Raw genomic sequence first — 22,122 nt, forward strand, 5'->3', positions numbered from 1 at the left:
ACCTGGATCGCTGACCTTCGACTGTGGAGCTCTGGCTTGGACTCTCAACACAGGCTCCTGTCCAGACTCCATGACTCTTTATTTAGTGCCCCGACCTCTAACTCTCCCTCATCCCTAACCTGATCCTTGTGCTGTCCCCAAAACAATCCCTACAACCTGAAAAAAAAGACAAAGTATGATCCATGAAACAGTGGGATGATTTGCAATTTTCTTCCCGTACAATAAAGACTTGATTACCTATTGAGGGCAATGAAACAAAATATACACTTTAGATTGTTATGAAATAATGTTTATTAAAAGGTACATTGAAACTGCTTACTTTGTGAAAAAGGCATTATTTCTTAAGCCACATCACTATACCTATAGTCACACTATACAGTATTAGTAGAGAGCATAACAGACATTGTACCCATTCAGTTGGCTTGTTCTACATGGGGCCAGCCCAATCTAAAAATATTAAAATATACTTGGCACTAAAATGAGATACACTTGAATGACAAAATATCCAAACTGTTGCCATGGTGTCAATTCATCAAAATCAATGCTGTTCCTACTGATGTAGATTCATGTTAAAATACATCCATAAATCACAACATTGCATTAAAGATTTTCCTTTACAATGGTAGCTACAACTTCCAAAGTCATGTGAACGATATGGATTCATTTGCAGTATTTATATAATTACGATTACATCAAAACCAAAATCTAGTTGGGACATTTTTATACAGAAAGTTACACCAGACATCATAAAATGAAATAATTCAATAATCATTCTCAAAACCTATGTGATAAATGATTATGTGGTTATTAAACCAGGATAATTAAAGAAATCAATGGCAGCAGATGTTCAATAATTGCACAACAAAAGTGCCTCAGAAAAAAAATCACTTTACTGCCCTTGAAATATCTTCGCAATCATTGTTGTAATTTAGGAAATTAGGCAACCAATTTGCATACAGGAAGCGCCTACAGACATCAAGTTTATAATAAACAAATAATTTGATTTGCATTAATGTTGAATGAGTCATATCAAGGTTTTTGAATAACTATGAAACTTAATTAGTTTATTTTAGCAATCTGCTGTTCACCTTTCTGGTTTCTGCACAATAATGTTCAGGCAATGCAGAAGCATTGGAACATTTCTGTTGTGCCACTGTGGGGAGTACGCAGATTTCTTCCCAGGTGAATTCCCAGTCAGGAGTAAGAATAACGTAGAGATATACTGTTCTACAGCTCTTCAGTTGCTAATGGGCAACAACAGAAGTCTTTCCCAGAATCCTCACTCACCCATCTCTTATCCTGAAGTTTGTTCAACATAATGAAAGCAGAAGTTAAAAATGTGCTTGTTATAATTTGACAGAGCCTTAAAAGATGCACAAGGCCAAGGTAAATTAACCATCCTATGCACGATGACAGCAAGCAGAAAAATTAATCTAGTCCCTTAGGAAAGAGTGCAACATGAAGGGACTGAGATGTTAATTTGTAGGAGGCTGAGAGGGGAAAATGTAATTTGGTTTTCATTCAGAGGGTGGTAGGAACCAGAGTTTATTTTCTGAAAGAAAGATAAAGACAGAAATCTTCGTCACACTGAACTGGATGAGTAACTACAATGTGAAGCTACAGAACAGGGATAATCCTTGTTTATGTTTGGCTTGGACATGATGGGTTAAATGGCCCCTCTACAGTAGACCACTGATTCCGGGATGCACTGAAACTAAGTAACACAATGAATGTAACATGTTACATGTATCGTAACCAATTTCCGATTGGTTGTGTTGATTAATCTTTTTAAAGAAAGGGATAGAGGTATAGTTGGGAAATATCGAAGATGTAAGGGTATCAAAAATACTTGGCCATAATTTACTGTACAAACAACTATGACGTTCATAATGCTTTTTGTTATTTAGTATAAAATGAAGGACTACTTTACATATGTGCAAAAATCTTAAGTTGTTGGCTAAGGTGTTTAATTAAGATTACTTAATAATCTGCACTGAAGTTACAATTGCCATAAGACACCTTATTCAAAAATGAATAGCATGAAATATTTATCATTGAAACATGGACATAAATTCATCTTAAAAATACTAAGTGTTGTCCAATTTTGGTCTAAATATCCCACTTAATGGCAGTTATTACTGCCAAACAATTTCTTGAAGTCATTGAAACATTTTTGTAAGAGTAGTAAATTATTACATTCTTTTGTTAAAAATTGTAAGTATATTGATGGCTTTATTTTTTCTATCATTTCCCTCTTTCCCTTCTTTATTTTCATATTAAAACATTAACAAATTCTAATGTGCATTTCCTGGTTCAGGCTTTGTGCAGTTCATTAATGAAGTATAATTGGTAAAATAGTTCCACAATGGCTCCCAGTGATCAGATATTCTGTAGGTGGTATTGCAGTTTTTCAATCTCTGAATTGCATTAGCCTGGTTAGCAAAAGCTGATGGAATTTGCAAAGAAAAGGGAGGAGAGTTTTTGCACCTTAGAGTAAATATTGGTTGTATATTGTACACAATGATTCACAAACTGCTAGGTGAATAAAATTTGTTAATGAAATTAATAGATCAAGGAAGAATGATGCAAAAAAAAAACAAGCTTGCATAACTATTCCAAAGTTTCATTCAGTTTTAAATACATGCCCACAGCACATAGCATCTTCATGATTAAACACAAGTTGGAACAAAATCAGCAGAAAGACTCCACTGGTCCATAATAATGCCTCATGATGAAAGTGGAAGTACAAATATAAAGACTGCCTGGTTGGAGCATGAATTGAAAAAGCAGTATACATAATGCTTGTACACATACAGTTATTGCTTTAGCTACGTTATGTAAATTAAACAGGTGAAAATTTTAATCTTAACTCTTTGGCATTAGAGTGTGCCATGTTTACATAAAGATTATTTTAAACCCAAACTATTCTAGTTCTTTCAATTGTATTGTTAATTAAGACCTGGTAATGTCACACATTTGTAAAAAGACTCTTTTCATTAACATTATATTCCATCTACCCATCCTCTCTCCTGCATTCATTGATCCTTAACAGGAATTAACTAGTCATTTCTGGGCATAATCAGTGAATATAGTAACCTATTTATATCTACAACCAGCAGAAAGGACGTGGCTTTCCTTTATTCCATGAACAGGAATCAGTCACGAATAAGAAGTAAACATCCTGACACATTTCTTCAGTTGGCTGCAAAGGTCAGTATGCCTGCTCACTCCCTGGTTGAAATCAGATAGCAGTAAATACCCGTTCTGTTTTTGGATCATTCTGGACTTCATTGTCCATTGCCATTAACAATTTTTTTTTCATAAGTAATCCCCTGGGATTATTATAAAGTTTAACTTTCATATAACCGTGCACATAACACATTTTAAAATGTGGAACATGAAAGGAACACTGCAATCAGTTTCTGCCTTCTACAGTGTTCCACAGGTCTTTGGTAATTAGTTCAATCCTTTCCAATCAGTTAGAAATTGATAATGTGGTATTTATCAAAGGGTCTAACTTACAGATAAAGCATTTATCTTTAGAGCTTTGGGCCAGGCAGAGAACTTGTTACAGCAAGCAAAAACATAATTTACTTCTGGATGTTTGAAAAGTGGTTTAAAAAAATCAATCACTGTGTCGTTCATAAAGGAAGAATAAAGGCCAAAAAGATCTAAGGATGAAAGAGGTTGAACAAAAATAATAACCAGTACTTTGATGTTTGCATTCATAGTGAATCGACTCTCTGTGGAACTCCTACTCTAATGAATTTCATGAAAGTGGAATAGCAGTGTGTTAGAATGAAAAGAGCCAGCAATCCAACAACTGAGAGATAACCTTGAGACTATTAAGTAATTCAAACAATAACACAAAAAAAAAGTTTTGTTTTTTCTTTCTTCCCCATTCTGCTACTTGGTACGAGGATGATGATTTAATACTGCTTGGCCTTGATCTCCAGCAAAACTCAGCAGCAACGCTTACTTGATTGCACCGTGTGCCTTCCAACTTTGAAAGCTCCATTGTTGTTGATCTGAGAGGGATCCAGAGGTGGAATTTGCTGACCTGAAAAAACAAGCCCAGTGAGATCATTACTGATCACTCATGTCACACATGGCAAAAATGCATTTAACATCTCCCAGATTTTGTGTGTTTGCTGGAGTGACACAACAATGATCCATGAACTCTGATGGACAGCACATATGTAAACTGTTTATAAAGAAGCTGTAGAGCAGAGCATCCTTTATTCAAGGCAGCAAGCTCTCCACTGACAACAACTGTCTGTTGCAATGATATACGGACAGTCATAACACTTGATACACTCAGCTTAAAAATATACTTGCATACAATATATTGAATTATTTCCATTATTTTACATTCCAATTTGCTTTTTTAAGTGAGTCCACAATTTCTAATTGCTTTATAATGCTGTAAAGAAGCTGAGACTTATAAAGTTACCTAAATATTTGATTACTAATGGAATCCACAAAATTATAATTATATAGATGGTGCCTGAGTGTGGAGACTCTTCTGTGTGCAGCCTCGAAGGGAATCATCAAATTTTCTTGTTTAGGGATACTACAACTGAAGTCAACGGTCACAGTCAACTACATTGATCACACCATTGAAGTTACAACTTCAGTAAGCAACATTGTTTTAAGATATTAAAAAAACACTCAATTGTCAAAATCAGAGTCTGGACTGCAGACCACCAAGGTAGCAAGTGTAGTTTCCCTTAAAGAAAACACAGCCACTGGGTTGGACTGCAGGCAAGAATGAAATGCAGGACCCTGAAGCCCCCACTCCCTACAATCCTCCTGGTTAATGTACAGTACAGAATAAGTTGAAGAACTCAGAGTAAGACTGCAGTACCAGAGACACATGAGAGATGGCTGTGTACTTTGCTTCACAGAAACATGGCTCACCCCCAGCATTCTGAGGACTTCACCTTCACCGCAGGGACCAGATGGCAGTGTCAGGCAGTAAAGGCAGTGGCAGCAGTGTTTGCTTCATGATTAACTCATCGTGGTGCACAGACATGGCAGTTCTGTCTCAGACCTGCTCACCCAACCTAGAACACCTGGCGGTCAAGCATTATCTGTTCTACCAGACAAGGAAGATTTCTGCTGCCATCCTGGTTGCAGTGTGCATTCCAACCCTGGCCAATGTCAGGTTGGCACTGCCACCAAAGACTCCAGCAAATTTCTGAAGAGCATGCTGATGGGTTGAATCACCACACAGGATCAGAAAAAGATTGTAAACTCAGCCAGCTTCATCACGGAATCAAACCTTCCTGCCAGCAAGGGCATCTCAGAAGATGGTGCCTCAAGAAGATAACATCCATCACTGGGGACCCTTGCCATCCAGGACATGCCCTCTTCACGTACTACCATCAGCAAGAAGGCACAGCAGCCACACACTCAATGCTTTAGGAACAGCTTCTTCCTCTCTGAACAGTCCATGAACACTACCTCACTGTTATGTTCTCTTTCTGCACTAATTTTTTTAATATTTCTTACAATACAATATTTTAATACACTGCATTGTATTAATGCTGATAAACAACAAATTTCATGACGTATGTCAGTGATAATAAATCTGATTCTGAATTTGATTCTAGTGACAATGAAACCTTGTCTTGTGAAAGTTTGCAAATGGGTTTCAATACAGATAAATGTGAGGTGATGCATTTTGGAAAGTCAAACCAATGTAGGAGTATGAATGTGTGGTATAATAGATCAGAGGGGCCTAGCAGTACAAATGCATAGTTCATTGAAAGCAGCATCACAGGCTGCTGAAAAATGCATTTAGCACACAGGCCTTCATCAGTCATGGTACAGTATAATGTCTCAATTCTTATAGGAATTAGGACATTATTTTCAAGATTTAAGATTGTTTATTGTCATTTGCAGCACACAAGTGTAAAGGAGAACATAATAATTGTTACTCCGGATCTGATGCAACGCAAAAATGCACAAAAGATTAAAAATCACAATATTAACAAAACACAATAAATATAAATACAAAAGATAGCTGATTATACATATGTAGATTGGTTGTATGTCCATAAAACAATAAAGTAGTGGTGGAGTTAGTGGGTGGAGGTGTTGATCAGCCTTACTGCTTGGGAAAAGTAACTGTTTTTGAATCTGGTAGTCCGAGCATGGACGCTACTTAACCTCCTCCCTAAAGGGAGTAGGACAAATAATTCATGAGCAGGGTAGGTGGGATCCTTATTGATGTTACTGGCCCCTTTCTATATATATACGTCCTTGATGGCAGGTAGGCTGATGCCAGGGTACCCGTTGCAGACCCTTCCTGTACACCACAGTGCAGCTTCCGTTCCAAGTGGTGATGCAGCTCATCAGGGTGCCCTCTACTGTGCATCTGTAGAACAATGCGAGTATGGACATGCAAAGCCCAGCTCTCTTCAGCCTCCTCAGAAAGTAGAGGCATTGCAGTTACAGTTGCAAAAAAGTAGTTGCAGTTGTACAAGTCATTAGTGAGGCCATACTTCAGAGTACTATGCAGACATTTAGTCATCTATCATATGAGAGACATAGCTAAACTGGAATGAGTGCAAAAAAGATTTGCAAGGATGTTGCTAGGACAAGAGGGCCTGATTTATAGGGAGGGGTTGGCCAGGCTGAGTCTTTACTCTTTGGAACATAGGAGAAAGACTTGTGATGCTATAGAAATGTTTAACACTATGAGAAGCTTAGAGGAGGTGGACAATAACAGTCTTTTCCCCAGGCTAGGAAAATCTAATGCTAAGGGGCAAAGATTTAGGGTAAAAGGGTCCTGATGAGCAGGCTTTTCATTGAGGGTGAGGATATGGAACAAGCTGCCCGAAGAAATAGTTGAAAGCTGTCCAACAGGATCATTTAAGAAGCATTTGGGAGGGGCAGGGCTCAGAAGAATCTGAGATGAATGCAGGAAACTGAGGCTAACTGGGTGGACACAGTGGTTAACATGGACTCATTGGGCCAAAGGGCCTGTATCCATGCTTTATTGCTCTATGATTCAATGAATGAACAGGCAAGCGATGCAGTGATACAGACCCTATGCAGGGATCAGTTGAATTTGGCATCAAGGTCATTGCAGATACGTACAGTCCAGGGTTCCATGCTTTTCTTCTGTCGTCTCTGTCTACTAGCCCACTTCTTGGCAAGCACTCCCCCCCAGGACTGATGACCTCTTCTCCCATCTCCAACCCTCCTTTTCTTGGGCATACTGCTCTGGTTTTCTGCCTGCTCTGGATCCTTTCATCTCTAATTGCTGAAGAGACATCAACTGGCTCAGCACTCCTCTCCCCTCTTCAAAGCTTAACATTTCTGAAAGTTGTGCCCTTGGTACTCCTGCAGCAATCCCAGGCTTACCATCAAACCCACAGACAGTTGTAGTCTGCCGGATTGACCTCTGCCTCGCTGAGGCAAGGGCACATCTCTTACTTACCCCTTGAAAAAGACCCCACTTTGGACGACACCACCAGTAACCTCATCAACTCAGCTACACTGCTCATTTGTAGCTCCTACTGAAGATTCACAAGCATGGCTGTGAGGGTAGGCCCATTGTTGCTGCCTGCTGCTGCCTCACTGCACACCTGAACTTCATTTATCCCCTTTGGCTCTGTCCCTTGCTACCTATATCTGCAACACCTCACACGCACTTGATCTCCTCAACAATTGTCAATGCCCCAATTGCATCATTTTCAGAATGGATGTCCAGTACCTATACAATTCTATCCCTCATCATGAAGACCATAAAGCTCTCTGCTTCTTTCTCAACAACAGACCTGACCAGTTCCCCACCACCACCTCCGTCTGGTGGAACTGGTCCTTCCCTTCAACAAGTTCTTTCTCCAAACTCAGGGTGTAGCCGTGAGCACTCACATGGCCCCCAGCCATGCCCGCCTTTTTGTTGAATATGTGGAACAGTCCATGCTCCAAGCCTTCCCTGGTAATGCTCTCCAATTCCTTCCTTCTTACATTTTGACAATTGCATTGATGCTGCTTCATGTATCCATGCTGAGCTCAACAATTTCATCAACTTTGCCTCCAACTTCCACCCTGCCCTTAAATTCACTTGGTCTATCTCTGATCCCTGTCACCCCTTTCTTGATCTCTTGGTCTCCACCTCTGGAGACAAACTTTCTACCAACATCTTTTATAAACCTACCCATTCCCATGGTTATCTTGACCATACCCCACCACCCCCACGCTATCTACTGTAAAAATTCCATTCCCTTTTCTCAGTTCCCTTATTTCTGCGGCATCTGTTTCCAGGAAGAGGCTTTCCCTCCAGAACATCAGAGATGTCTTCCTTGTTCAAAGAACAGGACACGATTGATACTGCCCTCACCCACATCTCCTCCATTTCCCGCATTTCCATGCTCAGTCCATCTTCCTGCTGCCTTAATAGTGATAGAGTTCCTCTTGTCCTTACCCCATGAGCCTCTGCATCCAACACATCATTCCCTGCAACTTCCGACATCTGCAAAGGGATCTTACCATGAAACACATCTTTACCTTCTCCTCACTTTCCGCCTTCTGCAGAGATCACTCTATGATTCCCTTGTCCATATGTCCCTCCTTACTAATTTCCCTCCCACAGTTAACCCTACAAGCAGCCAAAGTGCTACCATATAACTATATAACAATTACAACACGGAAACAGGCCATCTCAGTCCTTCCCTTTCTTCTATGGTCCACTCTCCTCTCCTATCAGATCCCTTCCTCTCCAGCCCTTTACCTTTTTCACCCACCTGGCTTCAGCTATCACCTTCTAGCTATCTTCCTTGCCCTCCTCCCCAACGTTTTTATTTCCAGTCTTGAAGAAGAGTCTCGGCCTGAAATGTCCACTGTTTGCTCATTCCCATGGATACTACCTGATGTGCTAAGTTCCTCCAGCATGTTGTATGTGCCCCCTGCTCCACTCGCTTTATACTCTTGTCCCAAAAGTGCTATTACACTTCTATTTTCTTAGAAGTTTGCAAAGATACAGCACGTCATCTAAAACTTTGACAAACTTCTATAGCTGTGCAGTGGAGAGTACATTGACGACTTACGTCACAGCCTGATTTGCAAACACCAATGCCCTTGAACAGAAGAGCCCACTGAAAGTAACAGATAGAGCCCAATGCTCCCCACCATTGAGCACATCTACATGGAGGGCTGTTACAGGAAAGCAGCATCTACCATCAAGGATCCCCTCAATCCAGGCTCTGCTCTCTTCTTGCTGCTGCCAAAAGGAATTAGATAAAGGAAACTCAGAATCAGGTACAGTTCAGAACCAGGTTCAGGTACAGTTATTACTTCTCAAGCATCAGGCTCTTGAACCAGAAGCTACCACTTCACTCACCCCATCATTGAACTGTTCCCACAACCTATGCACTCACTTTCAAGCCTCTTCATCTCGTGTTCTCTATTTTTATTTCTTATTTACTTATTATTACTATTAATTCAGGGACTTGGGCTACAGTATTTTTTTTGTGATTGTATGCTTTCATAATCATATGTGCTCTGTGCTGTTGGTAATGTTGTTTGCTGGAGGAGTACACTTTCATTTGGCTATATTCATGCTATGGTTGAATAATTAAATTTGAACTTGATTTCCTCTTTTTGTAGTTACAGAGTTTGTCTTTTGCACATTGGTGTTTGTCCATTTTATTGAGTGCAGTCTTTCACTGATTCTATTATGTTTCTTTGTATCTACTGTGAATGCCCACATGAAAATGAATCTCAGGGTTATACAAGGTGACATATGTACTTTGATAATAAATGTACTTTGAACTTTGATCATAATAGAGAAATGCCGCATGTTTTCTGTAAAATCTACTTAATAAAGTACTTAGTTAACTTAAGTTACCAGTAATTTTTCCTAGGATTGGAGAAAGAGTGATGAGGAGACAAAGGTCAGGCCCATACAGTGATGACTTGATGTAGAAGGTCATTCCGAATTTGAGGAAGAAGTGTCTATTGACCCAAACAAAATAAGAATCAAGTTTATTATCACAGTTGTGAAATTTGTTGCTTTGTGGCAGCGCTACAGTGCAAGACATTAAAAAATACTATTTATTTATTTCTTATTGTAACTTAATAAAGTGCTAAAGAGGAGTAGTGAGGTAATACTCATGGGTTCATGGACTACTCAGAAATCTGATGGCAGAGGAAAAAACTTTCCTGAAACATTGAGTGTGCACCTTTAGGCTCTTGTACCTCCTCCCCAATGGCAGCATTGAGAAGAGGGCGTGTCCTGAGTGGTGAGGGTTGTTAATAATGGATGCCCCCTTCTTGAGGCACCATCTTTTGAAGGTGAGCTACATGGTGTGATGGCTTGTGGAGCTAGCCAAGTCTATAACCGTCAGCATTCTCTTTTTGATCCTGCACATTGGAGCATCTGTACCAGGCAGTGATGGAACCAGTCAGAATGCTCTACATCATATTGTCATGGAATTTTGCTTCATCTTTGTAAAATCCACAGGAAATGGGCTTTCCCTCTACTCCTATACATTAGCAAAGGAAAGTGGTGTAATTTATCTAATATCAATTGGTACCACTTTAACAACTGTTCCAAGTGCTTTTGCAACATTTTGTTTATATTCATCAGTTGTAACAATACTCACTTTAAATCCATATGTAGGTTATTCCTGAACTCAGAGGGGCTTTAGCAAATCAGTCACACTGATGGGTCAACAGTCTTGCATTGGCCAGACCAGTTAAGGATGACAAATTTCCTCCCCTGAAGTACATTAGGTTGCCAGATGGGTTTTTACCACAACCGAATAGTTCCAAGGTTACCAGCATTCTCTTCTTTTTTCCCCCCAAAATTGCACGTTTATTTAATTACTATGTTTTAAACTTCCCATCTGCTGCAGTAGGATTCAAATCTACAGTATATTGGAACTCTGATTGTTTGTTCAGTAACCTAACCACAACATCACCATACCCATGGTACTATAAGAATGCTCAGGAGCGAACAACTCAGAGGCTCTCTGACTGTAGCGTAGTGGTTTCAAAAAATGCTGCATGTTCTGTACATATCTCTTTTTTGTTTAACTAAGTACTTTGTTGGTTTAAACAACAGCCCATCCTCCACTAACAGTGAATGAATAAGAGAGAAAGATTCTGGGACAGTAACAAACCTCAGAGAAAACGGAAGACTAAAGTTTAAAAGAAAGGACCCATGTTTTTATTTCGCTGAATGAACAACCCACAGGCCAGTATTAATTACCAGTTCAAACCTCAAAGAAGAATTTAAAATCAGCTAAATAATCTGGAACAAAAAATTATCATCAGTCATGGTGACCATAAAATAGTGGATTGTTGCAAAACTCCATCTGGTCACGAATGTCTTTCAGGGAATAAATGTACAGACCTTCTCTGTGTATGTGCAATTCCACCTCATGTAAATAACTCTAAAAAGCCGCAGTACAGAATTTAGATGAGGTGACTCATCACCAACTCGAAGGCCATTAAGGATGGTCATTAAATGTTGGCCTCACCGGCAATGCCCACTTGCAATGGGCAATTCCTCATGAGGTCATGTGTTTCTCGCTTCATTCACTGTAAACCATGCTACCTTCCTAGGGAGCTTCACTCTGTTATCTTGGTCAATACTTACATTCCCCCTCATGCGAATGTTCAATCTACACAATGGTTGTTGGTTGGAAAATAAATCTCCCAATACTGTCATTTTTATCCACTTTATCGTTGATCCGATCCAGTTTCTCTTCTAACTGTTTGAAAGCGGTTTTAATTTGCTTTAAGATTTCGTCTCGGAGATTTTCAAGCGCCTCTATCGTCACGTCCGACGAGGTCGTAGTTTCTTTTCTCCCGGATTTAGAACTCTTGCTAGACATTGTAGGTTAGATATATTCACAGGCAAGTAAGAGATACCGAAATAATTCCTAACTAAGCTTTATAAAATGGAGACATTTAGTGCAAAGGTAGCGACAGTAACGGAACAAAAGTTCGGAGCAGCTAAGCGATCGCCATCTTACCGGAAGTCTACTGTCATTTTTATAATGGGGAATTTTAACAATTGTAGCATGAAACATTATCTGCCCAAATACCACCAGATGATTAGTTGCCCCACATGAGCACAAAATTTAAGACCTATTCCAATATTAAAGGGGTATTCTGTCATTTTCCCCGGGTTCCCCTTCGCAACTCTGACCACACTATTATCATGCTTGTTCCCAGCTATAAATGCAAACTGGAACTAGGACCAGCAGATGGTGGTGGTCTGCTGGAAGGCTGAGATACTGCTCAAGTTCCATGGAATGGTAGGCCATGGAAGGTTGGTGTAGCAGTATAGATAAATATGCTGACACTGTAACATCATTCATATCCTTCTGTGAAGATATACAGTATGCCTTTCTAAAAAGATCATTCTGAAGTATAACAATGGCAACCCGTGGTTCACCAAGGAGTTGAGGACTCTCAGATCTGCAAAGGATCACGCCTACAGGTCTGGAAACAGAGAGGAATACAGCTCTGACAAACAGCAGTTTAGTAAAGCTCTGAAAGGGGTGAAACTAGGATTGTCTAGAGAGAGAGACTTCAAAAGACAATAGCAAGCAGCTGATTTCCATGGACAAGACAAAAGAGATGATTGTGGACTTCAGGAAGTCTCAGGCCAACTACTCTCCATTGCACATCAAAGTCTCTGCCCTGGAGAGAGTGAAGAGCACCAAGTTCCTTAGTGTGCACATAACGGACGATCTAACCTGAAACCATAACACCTTCTCATCAGTCAAGAAGTAACAGCTGCATTTATACTTTCTGAGAAGAATGATGCATGCTAGACTCCATGCCCCCATCTGAACAACTACTGCAGGAGCACCATCAAGAGTGTCCTGTCTGGTTGCATCGCTGTGTGGTATGGAAACTGCAAGGCACCAGACATCAAGACCCTACAGAGAACAGTAAAAACTGCCAAGAAGATCAACAGGGTCTCCCTCCCAAACATTTGTGACATTTACCGGGGGTGTTGAACACAAACAACCTGAAGCATTGTTGAAGATCACTACCACCTATCCCACAATCTCTTTGATCCATTACGATCAGGATGGAGCTAGAGGAGCATCAGGTTGAGGACTGTGAGACTGGATAATAGCTTCTTCCCGCAAGCTGTAAGACTAGTAAATACCCTGCCACCACCAACATCTCGTCACTAGGACAGCGAGCTATGTACTAAATGCATTTTAAGTTGTGTTTTATTAACTTATTTGTGGTCATCGTATTTTGTGTGCTGTGTGTGCTGCACGTATGTGGGTGCACCCTGGTCCAGAAGAACACTGTCTCATTTGGTTGTGTGTATATACAGTGACATGACATTAAATTTGAACTTTTTAATACTTCAGGTCTGGGTTTGACGTGAAACTTTAACTCTGTTTCTCTTCTCTCAGATGTGCTGAGTACTTCCAGAATTTTCTTTTTTACATTTTAGATTTCCAGCATCTGCAATTTTTGTTTGTTTTTCCAAGTCCTTCCAACACTTTCATGATCTGGATTGGGAACTCAAAACATTTATTCCCTCAGCTATGAGGCCAATTATGATCTTCTTTGAATGTCAGCTCACACACCAGTCCTATCCCTGTCCCTTCATGCTCAAGTTGGCTCCTAGCAAACTAGTCCCATTCAGAATCAGAATCATTATCACAAACAAGAGAAAGTCTGCAGCTGTTGGAAATCCAAGCAAAACACACAAAATAGTGGAGGAACTCAGCAGGCCAGGCAGCATAGGCAACATATTCTTTTCCATATGGAAAAGAGTACACAGTCAATGTTTCAGACTGAGACCCTTCATCGTGACTGGAAATAGTCAGAGTAAGAAGGTGGGGTAAGGAAAGGAGGAAGTACAAGGTGGTAGGTGATAGGTGAATCCGGGAGAGGGGGGAGAGTGAAGTAAAGAGCTGGGAAACTGATAGTGAAAGAGTTGAGGGCTGCAGAAGGGGAAATCTGATAGGAAAGACCATGGAAGAAAGTAGTTGAGTGGAGATATGTGGCCATAGCTTTGGCCTCTGGAGGAGAGAGGGAGAACAGATGACTTCGGAGAGGGGTGGTACCCAGTCTGAGGCTGACTGCACAATCATTTGGTCTGCAAGGCAGCAGGGTGTTGGCTTTCCTTTTATTGAAGGTGATTGCCAAGTTGTGGTATTGCTGTGGGAATTTGGTGAAAAGAATCCTCCAACTCCGCAGATTTACTGGGTGAAGTCAATTGAGGTTGCAGGCAGATGGTCCGGCAGATGAGTCCCCAACTCAGCAGTGAACCGGATGACCTGGCAAAGTGAACAGCCAGGAATACCCCAAGAGGAGAGGAATATTGATTAAGTCAATGATGAACTCACGCTGCTTTCCGATGCTCATATGCCCCAGCCATCCCTGACCCCAAGGGGCATCCATCATGGCAGTGATGCAGAAGGGGTGAGAGACAAGCTCAGTAGGGAATCCAAGATGCGCACACAGACACAGTTCAAAAAGTTGCCTGCTGCGCAGGGATCTCCTGTGAGCATAGAGTCATTGAGATGTGGAGGAGGGCAGAGAGAGTGAGTCAGGCTGCAGTGCTGGAATGAGAGGCCGGGGGAGTTTATAGTTTACTAGATAGAAAGCCAGTCAGCTCTACCTGGTGGTGTCATTTTCCTGAAAGCAGTGGGCATTTGATGCATGGGTGGTCAGCTGCTCCGCAGAAAGCACAGAAGACATTTCACTACTGATGATTACATTCTATGGGGGGGTAGGGGGTTAAGGAGCTCTCCCTACCGGCATGGGTTCCCAAAACATTGATGATGAGTGCCCTGCAGCCTGGAATGGCTCTGGGGTTCTGGCTGATGATCTGGAGGCCATTCCATCAGACGCTTATCAATTCAGAGGGCCAGAGTGATCAGCTTGAGACCGGTGGGTTTCTCCTGGATAGAGAGCTCATCTTTCAAGCGCTCCAAGGTGCCATGATGGTAATGGGACAGCAATGGTTCTCTAGCAGATGTTCTCACTGACATCTTCAACATCTCCCTGAGCAGCGCCACCGTTTCAACGTGCTTCAAGGCCGCCACCATCGTCCCCGTGCCGAAGAAGTCTTCAGTGTTCTGCCTAAATGACTACCGTCCCATTGCACTCACATCCATCATCATGAAGTGTTTCGAGAGGCTCGTCATGAGGCACATCAAGACCCCGCTGCCCCCCTCACTGGACCCCCTGCAGTTTGTGTACCGTCCCAACCGCTCAACAGATGACGCCATTGCCATCACCCTCCACCTGGCCCTAACCCACCCGGACAAAAAAGACACATATGTTCAGATGCTGTTCATAGACTTCAGTTCAGCGTTCAACACAATCATCCCTCAGAAACTGATTGGAAAGCTGAGCCAACTGGACCTGAACAACTCCCTCTGCAAGTGGATCCTAGACTTCCTGACTGGGAGACCTCAGTCAGTCCAGATCGGGAGCAGCATCTCCAACACCATCACACTGAGCACGGGGGACCCCAGGGCTGTGTGCTCAGTCCACTGCAGTTCACTCTGCTGACCCATGACAGTACTGCAACACACAGCTCGAACCACATCATCAAGTTCGCCGATGACACGATTGTGGTGGGTCTCATCAGCAAGAACGATGAGTCAGCTTACAGAGAGGAGGTGCAGCAGCTAACGGACTGGTGCAGAGCCAACAACCTGTCTCTTAATGTGAACAAAACAAAGGAGATGGTTGTTGACTTCAGGAGGGCACAGAGCGACCACTCCCCGCTGAACATCAATGGCTCCTTGGTAGAGATGGTTAAGAGCACCACATTTCTTGGTGTTCACCTGGCAGAGAATCTCACCTGGTCCCTCAACACCAGCTCCATAGCAAAGAAAACCCAGCAGCGTCTCTACTTTCTGCGAAGGCCGAGGAAAGTCCATCTCCCACCCCACATCCTCATCACGTTCTACAAGGGTTGTATTGAGAGCATCCTGAGCAGCTGCATCACTGCCTTGTTCGGAAATTGCACCATCTCGGATCGCAAGACCCTGCAGCGGATAGTGAGGTCAGCTGAGAAGATCATCGGGGTCTCTCTTCTTGCCATCACGGGCATTTACACTACACGCTGCATTCGCAAAGCAAACAGCATTATGTAGGACCCCATGCACCCCTCATACAAACTCTTCTCCCTCCTGCCGTCTGAAGCAGTCAGGCTCTCACGACCAGACTATGTAACAGTTTCTTCCCCCAAGCTATCAGACTCCTCAATACCCAGAGCCTGGACTGATACCTTACTGCCCTATTGTCCTGTTTATTATTTATTGTAATGCCTGTACTGTTTTGTGCACTTTATGCAGTCCTAGGTAGGTCTGTAGTCTAGTGTAGCTTTCTCTGTGTTGTTGTTGTTTTTTTCAGTCTAGTTTTTGTACTGTGTCATGTAACACCCATGGTCCTGAAAAACGTTCTCATTTTTACTATGTACTGTACCAGCAGTTATGGTCGAAATGACAATAAAAGTGACTTGACTTGATTTACACTTATCAATTAATCTACCAGCATGTCTTCAGGAATTGTGAGATACCAAAACACCTGAGGAAAATGAAAGCAGTCACAGGAAGTGTGTGAGAACTCCACACACACAATGTCCTGGCTCAGGATTGAACCGTCGCTGAGCTGCATGCACTGACGTATCTCTGTACAATGAAGCTTTCAGTTCTCTTCAGCTGAACTTAAAGGCTTGTGGCCCTTTACACAGAGAACACAAGAGACTGCAGATGCCGGGATCTGGAGCGAATAAACTGCTGCAGCAACTTGATGGTTCAGGCATCCCCTGTGGAAGCAAAGGGATGGTTGGAATTTCCAGTCGAGACTCTGCATCAGACTGAGCATGGACTGGAATTGTGACATGTACTGAGTAAGAGGATAGATCTTGTCTTGCATCAGTAAACAGTGCACTGAGATAGAACAAGTTAAAATAATAACACTGCAGAATAAAGCGTAAAAACTACAGAGAAATCGCAGTGCAGGTAAACAATGAGGTACAAGATCATAATGAGGTACATTGTAAGGTCAAGAGTCCAATTATGTACCAGGGAACTAATTCATTATCTTATAACCATGGGGGAAGATAGCCAGTATAAAGGCGTGAGGGCCAGGGTTGGGACAGGAGATGGTTGCAATATGGGTTCAAGTGAAGATGAGTCCTGTGATGGAGGGAAGGGTAGAGATAGTGACGTAGGCTGGAAGGTGAAAGAGGGAGATAACAAAGGCATACCGATGAAGGAAACTGATTAGAAAGGTGGTGCATGGAACCAGGTAATGCAGGGATGCATGCCAAAATGGGAACATTCTCTGTCACTCCTTCCCCATTGGGTTCCATCTATCCATCAACCACTCCTCACCTGGATCGACCTATCCTGCCTCATCACTCTGAATTTGCTCTCACTCCCTTAATGTTTTCAGTACTGGTGCAGGATCTGGACTCAAAGTGTCATCCATCCCATTGAGCCCACAGATGCTGCCTGACCCACTGAGTTCCTCCAGCAGTTTCCTTTCAGGCCATTTTCATGATGAAAATGTGCTTCAGTTATTGAGCTATCAGTCTTTTCATGGCTGAAACTAAAGTGGCAGTCTCAATATCCTGATATTGCTACATGATAGCGTAGCGGTTAGTGCAACGCTATTACAGCTCGAAGCGTTCTGGAGTCCAGAGTTCAATTCCAGCGCTGTTCTGTAAGGAGTCCCAGGTACATCTTCCCCGTGGAACACAAGGGACTTCTCTGAGCACTTCGGTTTCCACCCACAGTCCAAAGACATATTGGGTAGATTAACTGGTCGTTGTAAATTGTCTCATGGCTAGGTTAGGGTTAATTGGGTTTGGAGGAGGTTGCTGGCATGGCGTGGCTGAAGAGCCTACTCTGCTCTGTATTGCTACATAAATAAATATTTACCAGGATACTGCCTGGACTAAAGAATATATCTTATGAGAATAGGTTAAGTGAGCTAGGGCTCCTCTCTCTGCAAAGGATGATAGAGGTGTTTAAGATTATAAGAGGTAAGCCAGCACCTTTTTCTCAGGGTGGCAACGACTAATACCAGAGGACATGCTTTTAAGATGAGTGGTGGAAAGTCTAGGGGAGGTGTCAGAGGTGAGTTTTTCTCCACCCCCCAGCGAAGAGCGCAGCAGGTCCCTGGAATGCACCGCCAGGGTGATGGGTTGCCGCAGGCACATCAGGGAGATTTATAAGAAAACCTTACATAGGCACAGGATGAAGAGAAATGGAGGCTTGTGGACTGTGCAGCATGGAAGGGTTAGATTTATCAGGTCAGCACTACATCATGGGCTGTACTGTTGAAAGTTCACAGTGGCTGGTAGCAACAAGTAAAGGTGTAGTAGAGAGTAACTGTAGTTGTACTAGCAGCCAGGTTCCTGGGCCCCTGACCAAGAGGAACAAGTCCGAATCCCTCCAGAGCAGCTGTGGAAGTTCAGCAAATCAGCAGTAATAGGAACCATGAAGCTAATGGACTTTTGTAGAAGTCCACTTGGTTCACTACTGGCAGGAAAACTGTTGTACTACCCACTTAGCTTATCCATGACAGTGACTGAGCAGTTATCAAGTTATTTTGCCTTTCCATCAACCTGCCTGCTTGCTGACTCAGCACTGATTTATTGTGGTTACTGAAACTGCAGTTACTTTGTCTGGTGGAGTATATTTTCTTTCATGTACCCATTCGGCAATGCAAAAACAGAGAGCTGGCAATGGTCAGACTTACACAATACATGAGGGACAGCAAGCCAAACTGGAATGATACCTAACCACAATAAGAAGCAAACTCTGACAAATTTAAACCAGACTTGTTGACAGCATAATTATTTGCAATAGTTCATACAGTATCATAGTATACAAGAACTTGGGGGATTGGACAAACTTTAGTTGTTTGTTCTGGAATGGCAGAGGCTGAGGGGAGATCCATAGAAACATAGAAAACCTACAGCACAATACAGGCCCTTCAGCCCACAAAGTTGTGCTGAACATGTCCCTACCTTAGAAATTACTAGGCTTACTTATAGCCCTCTATTTTACTAAGCTCCATGTACCTATCTAAAAGTCTCTTAAAAGACCCTATCATATCTGCCTCCACCACCGTTGCCGGCAGCCCATTCCACATACTCACCACTCTCTGAATAAAAAACTTATCCATGACATCTCCTCTGTACCGACTCCCCGGCACCTTAAACCTGTGTCCTCTTGTGGCAACCATTTCAGCCTTAGGAAAAAGCCTCTGACTATCCACACGATCAATACCTCTCATCATCTTGTACACCTCTATCAGGTCACCTCTCATCCTCTGTCACTCCAAGTAGAAAAGGCCGAGTTCACTCAACACACACAAAATGCTGGTGGAACACAACAGACCAGGCAGCATCTATAAGGAGAAGCACTGTCGACGTTTTGGGCCGAGACCCTTCGACTTTGCCACTCCTGACGAAGGGTCTCAGCCCGAAACGTCGACAGTGCTTCTTCTTATAGATGCTGCCTGGTCTGCTGTGTTCCACCAGCATTTTGTGTGTGTTGCTTGAATTTCCAGCATCTGCAGATTTCCTTGTGTTTGCCGAGTTCACTCAACCTATTCTCATAAGGCATGCTCCCCAATTCAGGCAATATCTGATATAGATTTATAAGATTGTGAAATATGTAGATAGATAGGCAGTATTATTTTTTCCAGGGTTGAAATGTCTAGTAACAGTGGGCATGTATTTAAGATGAGATGGTGTAAATTCAAAGGAGCACTGCAGGGCAAGTTTTCATTTTATGCAGAGTGGTAGGTGTCTGGAATTGTGCTGCCAAGGGTGGTGGTGGAGACAAATATGATAGAGGCATTCAAGAGACTTTTAGATAAGTACATGAAATCCTTCATATACATTGTCCTTCTTATCACTTTATAACTTACTTTCTTACCGGCCTTATGATATTGCCAAATACAGCTACTATATCTTCAGTGCCATCACCAAAATGTAAATTGTAAAAAGTTGAAACCAACTACTGATCTCTGTAGGACACACTCATTACATCTTGCCCACTATCAAAGACCCAAATATGCCTACTTCCTATTTTCCATTAGCCAGCCAACGTTCTGTCCATGCCAATGATACCTTCTACACCATTATCATTTATTTTCCACATTGACCTTTGAGACTGCGTCTTACCAATGTATCCTGGAAATCTTAAGTGCAGTTCTACCATAGAACACAGAACAGTACAGCACACGAATAGGCCCTTTGGCCAAACATGATGCCAAATTAAATTAATCTCTTCTGTCTGTATGATTCATACTGCTCAAATGCCTCCATATTCATGTATCTAATAGCCTCTTAACCTCCAGCATTGTAATAACACTGACTCATTCGATTTCAAAGCTGCCTTGGATTGCAGTTTCTTTTCATCCTTTATCATACTCAGATTTTTCGGATGTTAGAACATAGAAATTTACAGCAACTTACAGGCCCTTCCGACCACAATGTTGTGCTGACCATGTAACCGACTCTAGAAACTGCCCAGAATTACCCTAACACATAGCCCTCTATTTTTCTAAGCTCCATGTACCCATCTAAGATGCTCTTAAAAGACCCTATCATATCTGCTTCCACCACCACCACCAGCAGTGCATTCCACGCAACCACCACTGTGTGGAAAAAACTTAAAAATGTTGTTGGAGGATTGCGTGTGTGGGTGTGTCTGTGTGAAGAACGGGGTTGTTTTGCTGTTGTTGTTGTTGTGCTCTGTATTGTTCTGCTGAGCATTGTGGGAATGCTGTGTTGGTGCCAGAATGAATGGCGACATTTACAGACTGGCCCGAGCAAACCCTCAGGTGTGTTGACTGTTAATGCAAATGACACATTACACTACATCTTTTAATGTACACAGGATATATACATTAAAATCTCAAACCATTGCAACTCCTCCCATCAGCATCTCTGGCTGCCCATTCCAGGGAACTTCCATTCTCTATGTGGGAAAAAAAAACTTACCTTGCACATCTTTTTAGATTTTCCCCCATTAAACTTAAGTGCAAGACCAAGGAGACGGTGGTGGACTTTAGGAGATCTAGGCCTCATATGGAGCCAGTGATCATTAATGGAGAATGTGTGGAGCAGGTTAAGACCTACAAGTATCTGGGAGTACAGTTAGACGAGAAGCTAGACTGGACTGCCAACACAGATGCCTTGTGCAGGAAGGCACAGAGTCGACTGTACTTCCTTAGAAGGTTGGCGTCATTCAATGTCTGTAGTGAGATGCTGAAGATGTTCTATAGGTCAGTTGTGGAGAGCGCCCTCTTCTTTGTGGTGGCGTGTTGGGGAGGAAGCATTAAGAAGAGGGACGCCTCACGTCTTAATAAGCTGGTAAGGAAGGCGGGCTCTGTCGTGGGCAAAGTACTGGAGAGTTTAACATCGGTAGCTGAGCGAAGGGCGCTGAGTAGGCTACGGTCAATTATGGAAAACTCTGAACATCCTCTACATAGCACCATCCAGAGACAGAGAAGCGGTTTCAGCGACAGATTACTATCGATGCAATGCTCCTCAGACAGGATGAAGAGGTCAATACTCCCCAATGCCATTAGGCTTTACAATTCAACCGCCAGGACTTAAGAACTTTTTAAAAGCTATTATTAATGCTTTTTGAGATAGTGATTTAGATGCATATCATATTTTTTTACTGAGTTAAGTATTGTATGTAATTAGTTTTGCTTCAACAAGTGTATCGGACATTGGAAAAAAAGCTGAATTTCCCCATGGGGATGAATAAAGTATCTATCTATCTATCTATCTATGTCTTCTAGTATTTGCCATTTCTACCCTGGGAAGAGAGATTCTAATTGGTCACCCAATCTATGGACAGTCAGAATCTTTCTTCCCAGAGTAGTAAAGTACTCCATGGCTATTGATTGACCTGCTGAGTTTTGCAGCATTTTGCTTTTTGTTCCAGATACCTGCATCTGCGTTCAGTTTTATCTTCAAAGCTCAAGCATTTTCTTTACAAGAGTCAGTGTCGAATCATGTAGATTTATGAACAAAAGAGATGATAGAGATGAAACCATTCAAAAGCTAAAATGGTAGATAGATAGATAGATAGATACTTTATTCATCCCCATGGGGAAATTCAACTT

The 22,122-nt window shown here is 42.1% G+C and overlaps 1 protein-coding gene across 2 annotated transcripts in view; it reads right to left on the minus strand.

Moving 5' to 3' along the window:
• Positions 1-281: 281 nt before the first annotated feature.
• Positions 282-22,122, minus strand: part of rab31 (RAB31, member RAS oncogene family) — a 111,128-nt gene continuing 89,287 nt past the window's right edge. Inside the window, exons 7-8 of one of the 2 annotated variants that reach the window (XR_012099085.1) lie at positions 9,863-9,969; positions 282-4,060 (exon numbers count right to left, since the gene is read on the minus strand). Coding sequence is in view for 1 of the 2 variants with exons in the window: in XM_073047232.1 (XP_072903333.1) it covers positions 3,963-4,060 (98 nt within the window). In the remaining variant the exon portion in view is untranslated. The remainder of the gene's footprint in view (positions 4,061-9,862; positions 9,970-22,122) is intronic. The other variant, XM_073047232.1, reaches the window with a different exon arrangement.

Source organism: Hemitrygon akajei, chromosome 1 (genome assembly GCF_048418815.1).
Source record: "Hemitrygon akajei chromosome 1, sHemAka1.3, whole genome shotgun sequence".
Lineage (NCBI taxonomy): Eukaryota > Metazoa > Chordata > Chondrichthyes > Myliobatiformes > Dasyatidae > Hemitrygon > Hemitrygon akajei.